This window comes from Harmonia axyridis, chromosome X, assembly GCF_914767665.1.
Source record: "Harmonia axyridis chromosome X, icHarAxyr1.1, whole genome shotgun sequence".
NCBI classification, from domain to species: domain Eukaryota; kingdom Metazoa; phylum Arthropoda; class Insecta; order Coleoptera; family Coccinellidae; genus Harmonia; species Harmonia axyridis.
The window spans coordinates 8,732,967-8,745,637 of NC_059508.1; the positions used below are offsets into that span (position 1 = coordinate 8,732,967).

Sequence of the window (12,671 nt, forward strand, 5' to 3'; positions counted from 1 at the left end):
TTTGCTTGCCTTGCACATTATTTTTTCCCAAAATAGTGTTTTATCAATACACGAGACTCGTTTTTATCCTTTTCCCCATAACCTACAATATCTCTCTTCATACTTAACTTTATGTTTCGAATTTTGACAAGTATTTTTTTGAATCTTGGTACTAACTAGAAAAAAAGTGGTATGGCACTGGCTATAAAATAAAGAACCATCCAAAGAAACTTGAGGGGAAAGGGTATATAATTAATACGATGAATTATAAATACAGTCATGTTTATTAACTTTCTAGATATGTACAACTCTTTACAATTGTAAGAAATCATTTTTTTTTCTATTATATTCGTTGACATTCGATTTCTTCGAAAATAACTTACATATTTGCAAAACCTGATTAAAAAAAAACATAAACAAGGAATCGAGTATATATAAATTGCACTATAACTAACAAATATTCAAAATTTTACCGGTCTTTTAAAATTTAAATATCAGTCAGAATTCGATAGCATTAGGTAAATAATTTTATGACACAATATTTGAACTGAAGTATTTTTCAGGTACTTCCGATAAAAGTTAAATAGAAGTAATATAATTATTCAAAAAAAAAACCAATAAAGGTAATGAATTGCAGTAAAATTCATTTTTTGCCTTATTTTGATTTTGCCTCGGATTTATTATATTCATTACCTTCAACTCTTCACCAATTACTATTCCTGACCATTACAATTTTTTTTCTGTTCAGGAATTTGAAAATAACTTCTATTATATTTTGTATATGAAAGGAATACAGAAATAATGTAAGATTTGATTATAAGATCAACTGGCCACTTAAATTTAAGACAAGTTTGCAATCATAACAACATCATAACAACTTATAACAAATAACCACAAATCATAAAAAAACAAAATTGACTAAGATATATTATGACACCCGAGATGAAATGCCATGAGTTTAAACAAAAATACGAAATTAAACTGGGATATTGTAGGAGAAAAATATCAGTTCGCTGTTTATACAAAATTTTCAAACAACAACTAGAAATTTGTCATGCAGTGTATTTCAGTGGAATAAATAATTCTCACATAATGGCAAGTAAGATAAAATCTCATTTCGAGGATGTATAACTATTGTTATATATACATATGGTACAGTTTTCCAATAAAATATGTATAAGTGGTCTAATAATACACAATAATGCTAATTTTAAATTTAACATTTTTCATTTGATTCGATATAAAAAGGAACATTTTTTTTTTGTTTTGATGGAGCCACACTTGGTTGATTCTACGATTAGTCTTATTCTGTCTTCACCCCAATCAAAAATTAAGTAAATCACATAATTTCAGCCATGTCAAAGTTATTTTTCAATGTTATAATTAGATAGGTAAGTTGTTGCGTCAAATATTAAGATGATAAACATAGATGCCAATAAAGTTGATTATCTCGAAATGCAAATTCTCGTATAGCTTATCTTTAAAGAATAAAAATATTGCTAACACTTGAATTTTTCTCTCGAGCGAAAAGACTCGAAATCTTTGGTTTATTTTCTGATGCACAAGAATGTTTCTCAGCGTCAATAATTTAATCCTTTGATAAATGTTGAAAATATGTGATTCTCTGATTTCCTGACCCGTTGTTTTGATATGTGACGCTTGAGTTAACTTTGCTCAGAATGTGTCCATTTAAGGTCATGATTTTTTGGCACTTATTGCGCAATGGCAAATTCCACCTACGTATGAAGAAAAAGTTGACTAGTGCACCTAGTATAGCTTCAAGTATCACATATACGGCCAAGAGAAACTACTACCGGACAAAAGCATGTCTCTGATGAGTGTTTCAATTGGTGTCTTTCCTACAAGTCTAACAAAAAACAATTGTTCGATTACTGCAGAACTAACTGTCCTCAGACTTGGCAGTCTCAACAGCAACTTTCCGAATCTGGTGGGCTGATTTGGGTACTGAGATCTGCAGTATTCTTCCAGGGCACATTGGGACTTCTCTTGAATGGACTCTATGTGAGCAACATCGCTAAGGCCACAGGCATCTGAAAACAAAAACATAAATATGATGAAAACAACAAATACAAATTATTATTTGAGTATTTTGAGCTGAAACAAATTAACCTGGCAAAAAACTTTAGACATGAAAATATTAAGGTTTCAAACGAATGTACAACGAAAAACTTGAGCTTTAGCTAAGTCCAAAGTTTTTTCCTAAGGTTTGCATCATACAGGATGGCCGATATAAAATAATCCAGCCGAATGTAGGTCAATGTTTCTTTAGGGGGACAATTTTTTTCTAAGTTCTTCATCATACAGGGTAGCCCCATAAAAATATCTGGTCATTGTAAATTCGTGAGTATATTAGGCCAATTGAAAAATCCCCGGTCTGATGCACAGATGGCAGTGCCAGTATTAAATCCATATGATTTCTAGTTAGTACCAACCTTCAAACGATACGTGTCAAAATTTGACAGCATTCCGATCATTAGTTTGTGAGATATTGCGTTGTGAATGAAGCTACTTTTTTTATTTGGAAAAAGATGAAAAAAAGAGAATAATTTCGTGTGTTGATAAAATATTGCTTTCTGAAAATACAGTTGAAGCTAAGTTTCAACGTGGTGAAATGAGCACCGATGACGGAGAACACAGTGGACGCCCAAAAGAAGTTGTCACCGACGAGAAAATCAAAAAAGTTCACAAAATAATTTTGAATGACCGTAAAGTGTAGTTGATAGAGATAGCAGACATTGTGAAGATATCATCTGAACGTGGACATCATATCATTCACGAATATTTGTACATGAGAAAGCTGTGTGCAAAATAGGTGCCACTCGAGCTCACAATCAATTGAAAGCAACTACGTGTTAGTGATTCTGAGCAGTGTTTGAAACTGTTTAATTGCAATAAACCTAAATTTTTGCGTCGATATGTGACAATGGATGAAACGTGGCTCCATAATTCCACTCCGGAGTCCAATGACAGGCAGCTGAGTGGAGTGCACACGATGAATCCAAAGCATGGAAAAACACAACAGTCAGCTGGCAAGGTTATGGCATCAGTATTCGGGATGCGCAAGGTATAATATTCATTGATTACCTCCAAAAGGGGCAGACCATCAACAGCGATTATTATATAGCGTTATTGGATCGTTTAAAGGATGAAATCGTTAAAAAACGGCCCCATTTGAAGAAAAAAAAGGTGTTGTTTCATTAAGACAATGCGCCGTGTCACAAATCAATGAAAACAATAGCAAAATTGCTTGAATTGGGCTTCGAATTGCTTCTGCATCCACCGTATTCGCCAGATCTGGCCCCCAGCGACTTTTTCCTGTTCCCAGACCTCGCTGGAATGGAAGAATGCTCTCTGGAAGGAAATTTAGTGCCAATGAAGTAATCGCCGAAACTGAGGCCTATTTTGAAGCGTAAGACAAATGTGTTTTACTATGGTAGACCGGAGACTTTTCAATTGGCCTCTTTTGATCACAACATTCTTAAGAATCTTAAATGATTAATGAATATAAACGCCAAATGCATTTTTTTAAGCATATTTATATATAGGAATGCAAAATCCTTCAGAATTATGTGTTGCTGACCCCTATTGCCATCTTGAGGGGAAATATTTTGTAAGTTGCGTAGTTTTTCCTTAGTGAATATAAGACTAGGACTGAGTGATAGAAAATCTTATGTGTATTGCGAAGTTACCGAGATATTATCGTAGGTAATTGCACAAGTGCATCAAAATTACCGATAATTTTGCATGACAGCGTGTTGTCATAAAAACTGCATGAGTTCATTTTCATTTTTGGAGAAAGAGCCCGACACCGAAGGTGGAGGGCTCTTTCTCCAAAAATGAAAATGACCGAATGCAGTTTTTCAAAGAAAACACGCTGGAATGCGAAATTATCCGGTCATTTTGATGCACGAGTGTAATTCGGAGGAATATTTCCCGAATGAACTGTTACATTACTTGTCAAACTGATGTAGAATGGAATTGCCATAGATTCGAACTGTGTAAGATGCATAGAAACTATGCATCTATGAACAGAACAATTATCGCAGTGCAGTTTCGCTTCCTACAATGCAATTATCGCTGTAATTTTCGATAATTGTTCTCCAGATACATAGAATTCTTGACAGGAGGGAAATATTCTGCTAAATTTTGATTCCTTGACTTTCAACCTTCATTCATGGATAGTGTTGTCTAGTTATCTTTTATAGTTTTCGAGTAAAGGATTTTTTATTCGATTTTTGATTTCCATTCCAAAACGTAAACTGTGAAAATTTCCGGGATGATCAAATAATTTTTTAAGGATTCAAAAGTTTTATGAACTTATGATTCTCCAGTTCACGCAGGAAAGTTTCAGTGAATCAAAATAGTTCGAATCGAACATTATCGACTTTCGTAATCGGTGTTATTGGCAATGATAATTATTTTAAAGATCAAAACGTATGGAAAAGTTATGGGTACAAACGTTCATATCTCATGAGAGAGCCGAGAGTTTTGATCGATCGTTCTCAATCAAAACAGATATTTTTCAAGGCGAAATCTCACAGCTTTATCTGCTTCGTTAATCAAATTCATTAAAGTTCTTCATACTAGGCAGATATGATGAAATATTATTTCTTTATCTCTTTTGGGGTCGCTGAGGCCATCGTTTCGAAACAATCCACAATCTATATCCGTGAAATTATTAAGTCCATAGAATAAGTCGTTCTCGGGAACGTAGAAAAAAAAATAAATGGGGGAGAGTGATGAAATTCGATATACGGTGTCAGGCAGTAGTGTTTCCTAAAAAAGGCATAAATTATAAGGAGATAATCTTATCTTGGCATAAAGCAATAACAGCGTCCGTATCAAACTACCAACTCCACAAGATACCAGTTGAGGGCTCAGTGGCGTAGAAAAAACAGAAAACTACCCAAAATGTGACCTATCAAGCTTTCGTGGTCACCCAAAATTTTCTCTCCATTATTTTGGAGATTTTGGAATGAACTAACGTAATAGACAAGATGAAAATATTAAAGAATCCAAAGTGATGCTGATACGATATTTTTTGTCAAATTTTTAACTTTGGATTTTCGAGAGACGAACTGTGACTTAAAAGCAAACGTGATACTTATCATCTACTTTTCTAACGCTCGTTTCCCGAACATACATCATTTCGTCAAGATTAGGGATTCATCAAGCCAAGTATAGCTTGACATTTTAACCAACTACTTGATTTGAAAATCAAGCTCGTGAAAAATTACATTTTGGTAGTTTCAGAAGAAGCTTTCCAAACTTGGCCAAAATGGCCAAGGATTTTTATCAACGCCATCATATTCAGCTCCTGTTGAAAGACAATTTTCCAGAGCTGCTCTTACAGTTACAAAAACCCGCAATAGATTAGGCGACAAATCTATAGGATGTTTCATGTGTCTTAGATCCTGGATGGAAAATTATGAAATCAAGCAAAGCTGGAGGTTTCTCCAACTATATTTTTTTATAATTTTTTATTTTGTCATGATTTATAGTGATATAATTCATGTTTATAGTTCAAAAAAGTTCATATTACTGAGATTAGAATCTTTCTCTTGAAGGGACAACCATAATTCTCATAAGGTTTAACTTTGAAATGAACTGAACGATTTAAAAGTGAATTTTGTTACAAATACATAAAATACTGAGCATCTCTATCATAAGAGCATGTTTTCATGTTCATTACTTGATCGAATTTAACCTTAAATTATAAATGAAATCAGTGTCCAAAAATTTGTTCTAGATAACTTCTACTAAGATATTTATTATTTGTAGGAATGTGTTTTTCTTGATATTATATCAATCAATTATTTTGGGAAAAATATCGTGAAATGAGAATATTATATTGCCAGTAATCTAGCTCCACAAGGAGGAATGTATCAATGTACTGTTTTTGCTCTTTTTGCAGTTTCTACCAGTCCGATATTTTAATTTTTCAATGGTCGCTCCCTCAAAGCGTTAATCTTTATTATTATTGTGACGTTGAGATTAAAAATTGACAAAACAGAAATGAGAAAAACTTTAGTTAGAAAATGAGCGCTAGGAATTCATGGCTTGGCTTGATATGCAAGCTACTTGACTCAAGCTCAAGTAGCTTGAGCTTGACTTGAAATCAACTCAAGTTCAAGTCAAGTAGTAGTTTTTCACTGTCAAGTCAAGTATTTATTCATTAAGTACTTGTCTTAAAATTGAAAAACTACTACTTGACCTGAACTTGAGTTGATTTCAAGTCAAGCTCAAGCTACTTGAGCTTGTGCCAAGAAATAATCCTGTTGTAATATTCGCTATCAGTTCACATTGTGTGAAGAATTAAATTCGAGTAATGATAATTTTTATCGATCAGGTGTTGGAGTGTCAGAATCGATGGTATTAGAGGGGGGTGGCCCCGCCACTGGGGTGGTCCTCATCCCGCTCCTTTCAGCGTGGTGAACCCACGACCCTGGTCCTATATCTTCTGCAGGTCTCAGTCTCAAGTAATGCCTGATTGATTCGGACTAGTTTTTTCGATTCTTTTACCGAAGTGCAGATAAATCACAATGAAATACTGCTCGGGGTGGCCAGGGGTGCATAACAAAGTAGCTCCCGACTTTTGCAGATCTGATTTTTGGCAAGGATGGGGGCCCCACTTTTTGTCCGGGACTCAAATTATATTTGATATCGCTTTCGAATTCTCACTCCATTAAAACTCGCTTATTTTGAATTGTAAAGTATTATTTAAATATTAATAAATCCGTCGGCACTTGAATGCCACATAACAAACTTGCGAATTTGCATTTCCGAGTGGCGTCAGATATAAATACGTGACCGACAAAAACTTTCTCTTCGTTTCTGTTTCTTCGATTTGGAAGGCCCGACAATTGGCACTGATTTTGCGTCCACCCTCAGCGCTGATCTCTCCTGCTGCCTCATCCATTTTTCTTTTATTCTATCGAGCGTTGAGGGTGAACTTCAAATAAGCCTATGAAACTTCAAGGGCTCAGCGTTTCACTCCTGCAAAGAGTGAATTATATTCTATATTTTCATCGTAACTTTCACAATCAATTGCGCGGGAAATAGGGTTGTTTTCCCCTTTCAAATAAATGCATAAATTTATTCTGGAAGAGGAATCGACTAATCGACAGGTTGTTGGAAAACGGGGACGTGAAATCGGTAGCTTCTGATCACTGCGTCAACTGGACCGTTTGTTTCTCAAAAATTCGAGCATATTCGGCAACATAGTCACAATCAGGAGTGACACATATATTCCAATGTTCCTCTTACCTTTCAATACCATTTCACTTCTTCATTAGAGCCGAATTTAAAATCAGTAAAGCAGCCTAAAAAACAATTATTAAGCCATTGTCAACTGCGTCAGTTTAAGGCCACTAGGGACTCACGGTTTGGCTTGATTTTCGAACTACTTGGCTTGAGCTTGACTTGATTTCAAGTCAAGTAGTAGTTTTTCAATTTAAAGTCAAGTCAAGTATTTATTTATCAAGTAGTTGAATCATATCAAGCTACCTGATTTTTAGCAGTTTTATTGTATAGTATCACATCAACAAAAAAATGATGTAATGAGAAGGAACCTTGTAAAAAACACTTCTTTTCATTAAACTTTTTGTATGAAAGAACCGAAAAAATCAATATTTGAAAACGAAATTAAATCACTATAAATCATAACAAAATCAAAAAAAATAACAAACTAAAGTTTCTTAATATTGAGGAACCTCTAGGCTTTGTTTGATTTCATAATTTTCCATCCAGGATCTAAGACACATGAGGCATCTTATAGATTTGTCGCCTAACCTATTGTTAGTTTTTGTAACTGTAAGAGCTCTGGAAAATTGTTTTTCAACAGGAGCTGAAGATGCTGTCGTTGTTAAAAAATCCTTGGCCATTTTGGCCTAGTTTGGAGAGATATTTCTGAAACTACCATAATCCACCAATAGAGTTCATAGAAATGTGAGAAAACTACTAATAAAGTCATACTGGCGAATGCTTCAGTCTCTCGGTGCTCGAGGAATCCTCTTATTTAGTTTAAGCGCGCACGAGATTGCAGAAATATATGCCGTGCGATGCGTGCATATCAAGCTCAAGTAATATCAAGTAGCTTGATATCAATTCAAGCAATAAATATCTAAAATCAAGTCAAGTCAAGCTCAAGTATGTAATTCTTCCGAGCTTGATTTTCAAGTCAAGTTGTTGGTTAAAATGTCAAGCTACTTGGCTTGATGAATCCCTAGTGGCAACGAATCTATTGGGTAATTTTTTCCTATATTCTTTTTCGAAATTGCTTGATTCTAGCTTTGCGATCAAAATTCTGCAGCAGGCCTCAAATTGTCACCCAAATGCCAATTTTCATCTCGATCGAATCTGGAGTTTTGAAATTACCGAAAAAATAAATTTAGCACAGTCATATTTACGGAACCCCTAGTCGGATTTCGCCCAAAAATGAAGTATAACTACGGTTTTTAAGATCCGAACCTGCCCTGAAAATTTCAAGTATCTAGGATCTTCCTTTCGAAAGTTATCGTGTATTTGCTGACTGATTCTTTATAAGTGAGTCGAAACTTATCGTTTGAGACATTCATGTCCAAAAAATCCCAGACACTTTATGTACTAGTAAAATTTCGAATTCTGCATTGAAAACATGATTTTCTTCTGCTGGTTCGAATATGTTGAATAGGTCATGAATTCGACGTCTTAGGACCACCTGTGTCTTCGGTATGTGAGCATTCATTGAGCGCATTAGTCTAGAAATTATAATGTCCCGAATCTGAGACGAAGGAGATGAAACAACTGCTGCCAATTATTATTAATTCAATAGCTTGTCATAGTCATGCCGTCATCCAAACACGCTATGCAAATTTTCAGTCGTCAATTCTATATAGCAATCGGGACAATTAAAACTTCTCAATATAAAGCATTTTACGTTGCAGACAGAAACTTAATGAAAGGGTTCCGAGTTTCCGACTTATCCTTTCGATTGTTCTTTGTCAACTTCACCACGCCTTAATTCGAAAGATTGCGACATCAAATACTAATTCCATTTTGCAATTGGTAATTCATGCTGCGCCACTTGGAACTTATACTTTACCCTGAATTTTACGATTCTAGCTGAAAACTCGTAGAAGCATCCAACTGATCTATACGTTCGAAACTTCTTGAGTAGCATCCGGTGCCTCTCTGCTGGAATTGATCAATTTCGAGGATTTTTTTGCATTGAAAAAATTGAAAGGTGACATCCGAAGTAGGGAGTCATCAAGCCAAGTAGCTTGACATTTTAATCAAGCTCGTGAAAAATTTCATACTTAAGCTTGACTTGATTTAGATATTTATTGCTTGACTTGATATCAAGCTACTTGATATTACTTGAGCTTGATATACACGCGTCGCACGGCATATATTTCTGCAATCTCGTGCGCGCTTAGACTAAATAAGGGTATTCCTCATGAGCCGAGAGAACGAAGCATTCGCCAGAGTGAAGTTATTAGTAGTTTTCTCACATTTCTATGAAATCTATTGATAGATTTTGGTAGTTTCAGAAATATCTTTCCAAACTTGGCCAAAATGGCCAAGGATTTTTTTATCAACGCCAGCATCTTCAACTCCTGTTGATAATTTTCCAGAGGTGCTCTTACAGTTACAAAAACCCGCAATAGGTTAGGCGACGAATCTATAAGATGCCTCATGTGTCTTAGACCCTGGATGGAAAATTATAAAATCAAACAAAGCCTGGAGGTTTGTCAATATTAAAAAACTTTATTTTTTAGTTGGGTATGATTTATAGTGATTCAACTTATGTTTCTATTTCAAAAAAGGTGATATTTTCGGTTCTTTTATAGAAAAAGTTGAATGAATAAAAGTGTTTTTTGCAAGGTTCCTTCTCATTTCATCATTTTTTTATTGATGTGACACTATCAAATAAACCTGTTAAAAATCAAGTAGCTTGATATGATTCAAGTACTTGATAAATAAATTTAACTTGACTTGAGATTGAAAACTACTAGCTCAAGCCAAGTAGCTTGAAAATCAAGCCAAGCCGTGAATCCCTAAACCCTCGAACTTAACATTTTTAATTGTTGTCAAAAACTATAACAGTTGAGGCTCTTAAAACCATTTGGGAACACAGAGACAAGAAACTAGAGTTGATCAGAATGATCTGAAATATACTTTAAAGCTTCCTTCTGCGATAGACTTGGAAGCAATGCAAAAAAAAATTTAGCTTTTCTTCAAGATAATCCAATCTCATGGAACAATAACCATGAAGGGATTAATTATTTTTTTCGAGAAATGTTGATACAGACATAATTTCACCAACTTAGTGTTATTTCTGGTGTAACCTTCCGCTGAGTAATCCGGAATGTTCAAAATAATATATCTACCTTGATGCGCTTGCTCTTCGTGCTTCTTATAATAGACGTAATTACCATTGAAGGAATTGGACGTATTGCAAAAAATAACCTATTAACATAGCTATTCTACAGTTAATTACTTTCTGCGATTAAAAATAGAATCGAAATGGTCGTTTGTATTCGATACGTCAACGTCTGAAAGCGGCTTTCAATTTAGAATTGTCTCAAATTCTAACATAAATCGAAATTCGAAACCGAGAGTTACTTAAGATGAGTCTCAATAATTCCTGTGTGCTTTCTTTACGCGTCATCAGAGGAGGAACAATGCAGTGAATGAAATTTTATGGATTTTCGTAACTTGAAACCCTACAACAGTTCCATACACAAACCGGGACTTGGAAAAATTATGACAAGAAATTCCTCGTAATCCTATAAACTCCAAACCTAAATTTGTACTATCTTCTCTTCATGGTTTATCAAACGTTCAAAATAAAAATGATCACCTTTGAAATTTTCACAGTTTACGTGTTGAAAAGTATACCCAATTTAACCTAACATTATTATTTTCATAATTTCTGCGTGGAAAAAAGATGATTAAGATTCTAGAGATGAAATTATGAATGAATGGAAGATGCAGTTTTTTTTAAGTTGGAGTAAACAGTAATAATTCGATTGGGGGTTCTAAATTCATATACTTAATGTAAATATTAAGATTTTTCTTCGATACAATGTTTGTTAAAAATAAATAAGTTGCTGAGAGTCTGTTGGATTGTATACAATCAGCATCCCATAACGTTGAAAGTAGAGCCAGTAAACAGAATGGAAAGGGGTCCATAATTAAGACATCAGGTGCGGTAAAATTTAAATAAAGACCCCCCCCCTCTAGATTTTTAGTTCTAAAACTTCGGATCTGTAGTTCCAGATGTGGAATTTTTGGGGAATGACGAAAAAACGAAACGCCTGTTAAGAAATAAATGGTGCTGGGTGTTGCAGATGAATCTAGGTCGTAGGTGCCCATTTAGCATCACGATCGAGACCATGAATGGGCCAAAGAATGTGATTATGTAGAAATAGCCGAAAAATGAGATCTCCGCCCCTTTGGGCCACACAAAGGATAAATGATAATATCCAGATGTTCAGCTTTTCACGAAATTCGTACAGATTGTGGCTTTGGACACGGGCCGTCACTTATATTGTGTGAAAATCACTTTATTACATCTTATTGGACTTTGTCACGCCTTCCATGGTCTAACGCAGATGATTTCTAGAAAAAATTCACATCAATTCGGAAATTAACTCCAAACACTATTTATTTCCACTTTTTTATTATTTAAATAACAATTGTTTCACTACACAGAAGCTTCTTCAGATCTCTTATTATATTATTATACATAATTAGTAATTAATTGAACGGAATGTGTATGAGATATGAAATTTTCAGGATAGGTCAGGATTCGAATATATCTTAGTTAAGTTCGTTGATAGATAAAATCTGTTTGATGGTTCTAGAGTTAAAGAGCTATGAAATTAAGTTTTCTCAATGATTGAAAAATTCATACCAAATATCAATATCTTGGAATCTACCCGTTAGATTTCACTGAAATTTTGTGTGTGGATGTATTCAGAATATCAAATACAAGTTATTTTAATTTCCTCTATTCTATTATGTAAATATCAATAACAGTAGCTTCATCAGAATTCTTATATTTTGAATAACTGTTATTAAAAATGTAGAAGCTACTGTGTAGCGGAATAATTGTTACTTGCATTTCCATATAGCTACTGTAAATTAATATATAAATTAATTATCACAGGGTAACAAAAAAAAAATTATTTTTGGTGCCTGGGATTTAAGAGCTGATTTAAACTATATGTGGGACGCTTAATCTGTCCACGCAATCCATTTTTCTCAATCAGATCTACTTTTTTAGATACATCAACTTATCTGCCAATGTGGGTTTCATTCAGTAAATTCATTTATGAGGGTTCTAAAATTATTATATATTCATTATAATAGGTACAATGGTTTTTTTTTTTCAGCCTTTAATTGAGTCCATTCCAGGTAAATCTATAAATAGTGGAACCATTGCCTATCAGGTACCTGAACTGGCTCTTTTGAACCCCTAGCTCGGGTAAGTAAGAGAAAAAATCATACTTCCTCCATTACATATAAAGTTGGGCTTAATGAAGCAATTTGTGAAGGCTCTTGATAAGAATGGGTCATGTTTTGCATATATAGGGGTAAAAATGCATCAGTTGAGCACAGAAAAACTCAAAGCAGGGATATTTGACGGCCCACAAATAAGACAATTAATTAAGAATCCTGCCTTC

At 34.3% G+C, this 12,671-nt stretch overlaps 1 protein-coding gene across 1 annotated transcript in view; it reads right to left on the reverse strand.

Moving 5' to 3' along the window:
* Positions 1-244: 244 nt before the first annotated feature.
* LOC123686426 (steroid receptor seven-up, isoforms B/C) overlaps positions 245-12,671 on the reverse strand; it is a 53,987-nt gene continuing 41,560 nt past the window's right edge. Inside the window, exon 5 of the mRNA XM_045626538.1 lies at positions 245-2,030. Coding sequence (XP_045482494.1) covers positions 1,765-2,030 — 266 coding nt within the window. The 3' untranslated portion in view covers positions 245-1,764. The remainder of the gene's footprint in view (positions 2,031-12,671) is intronic.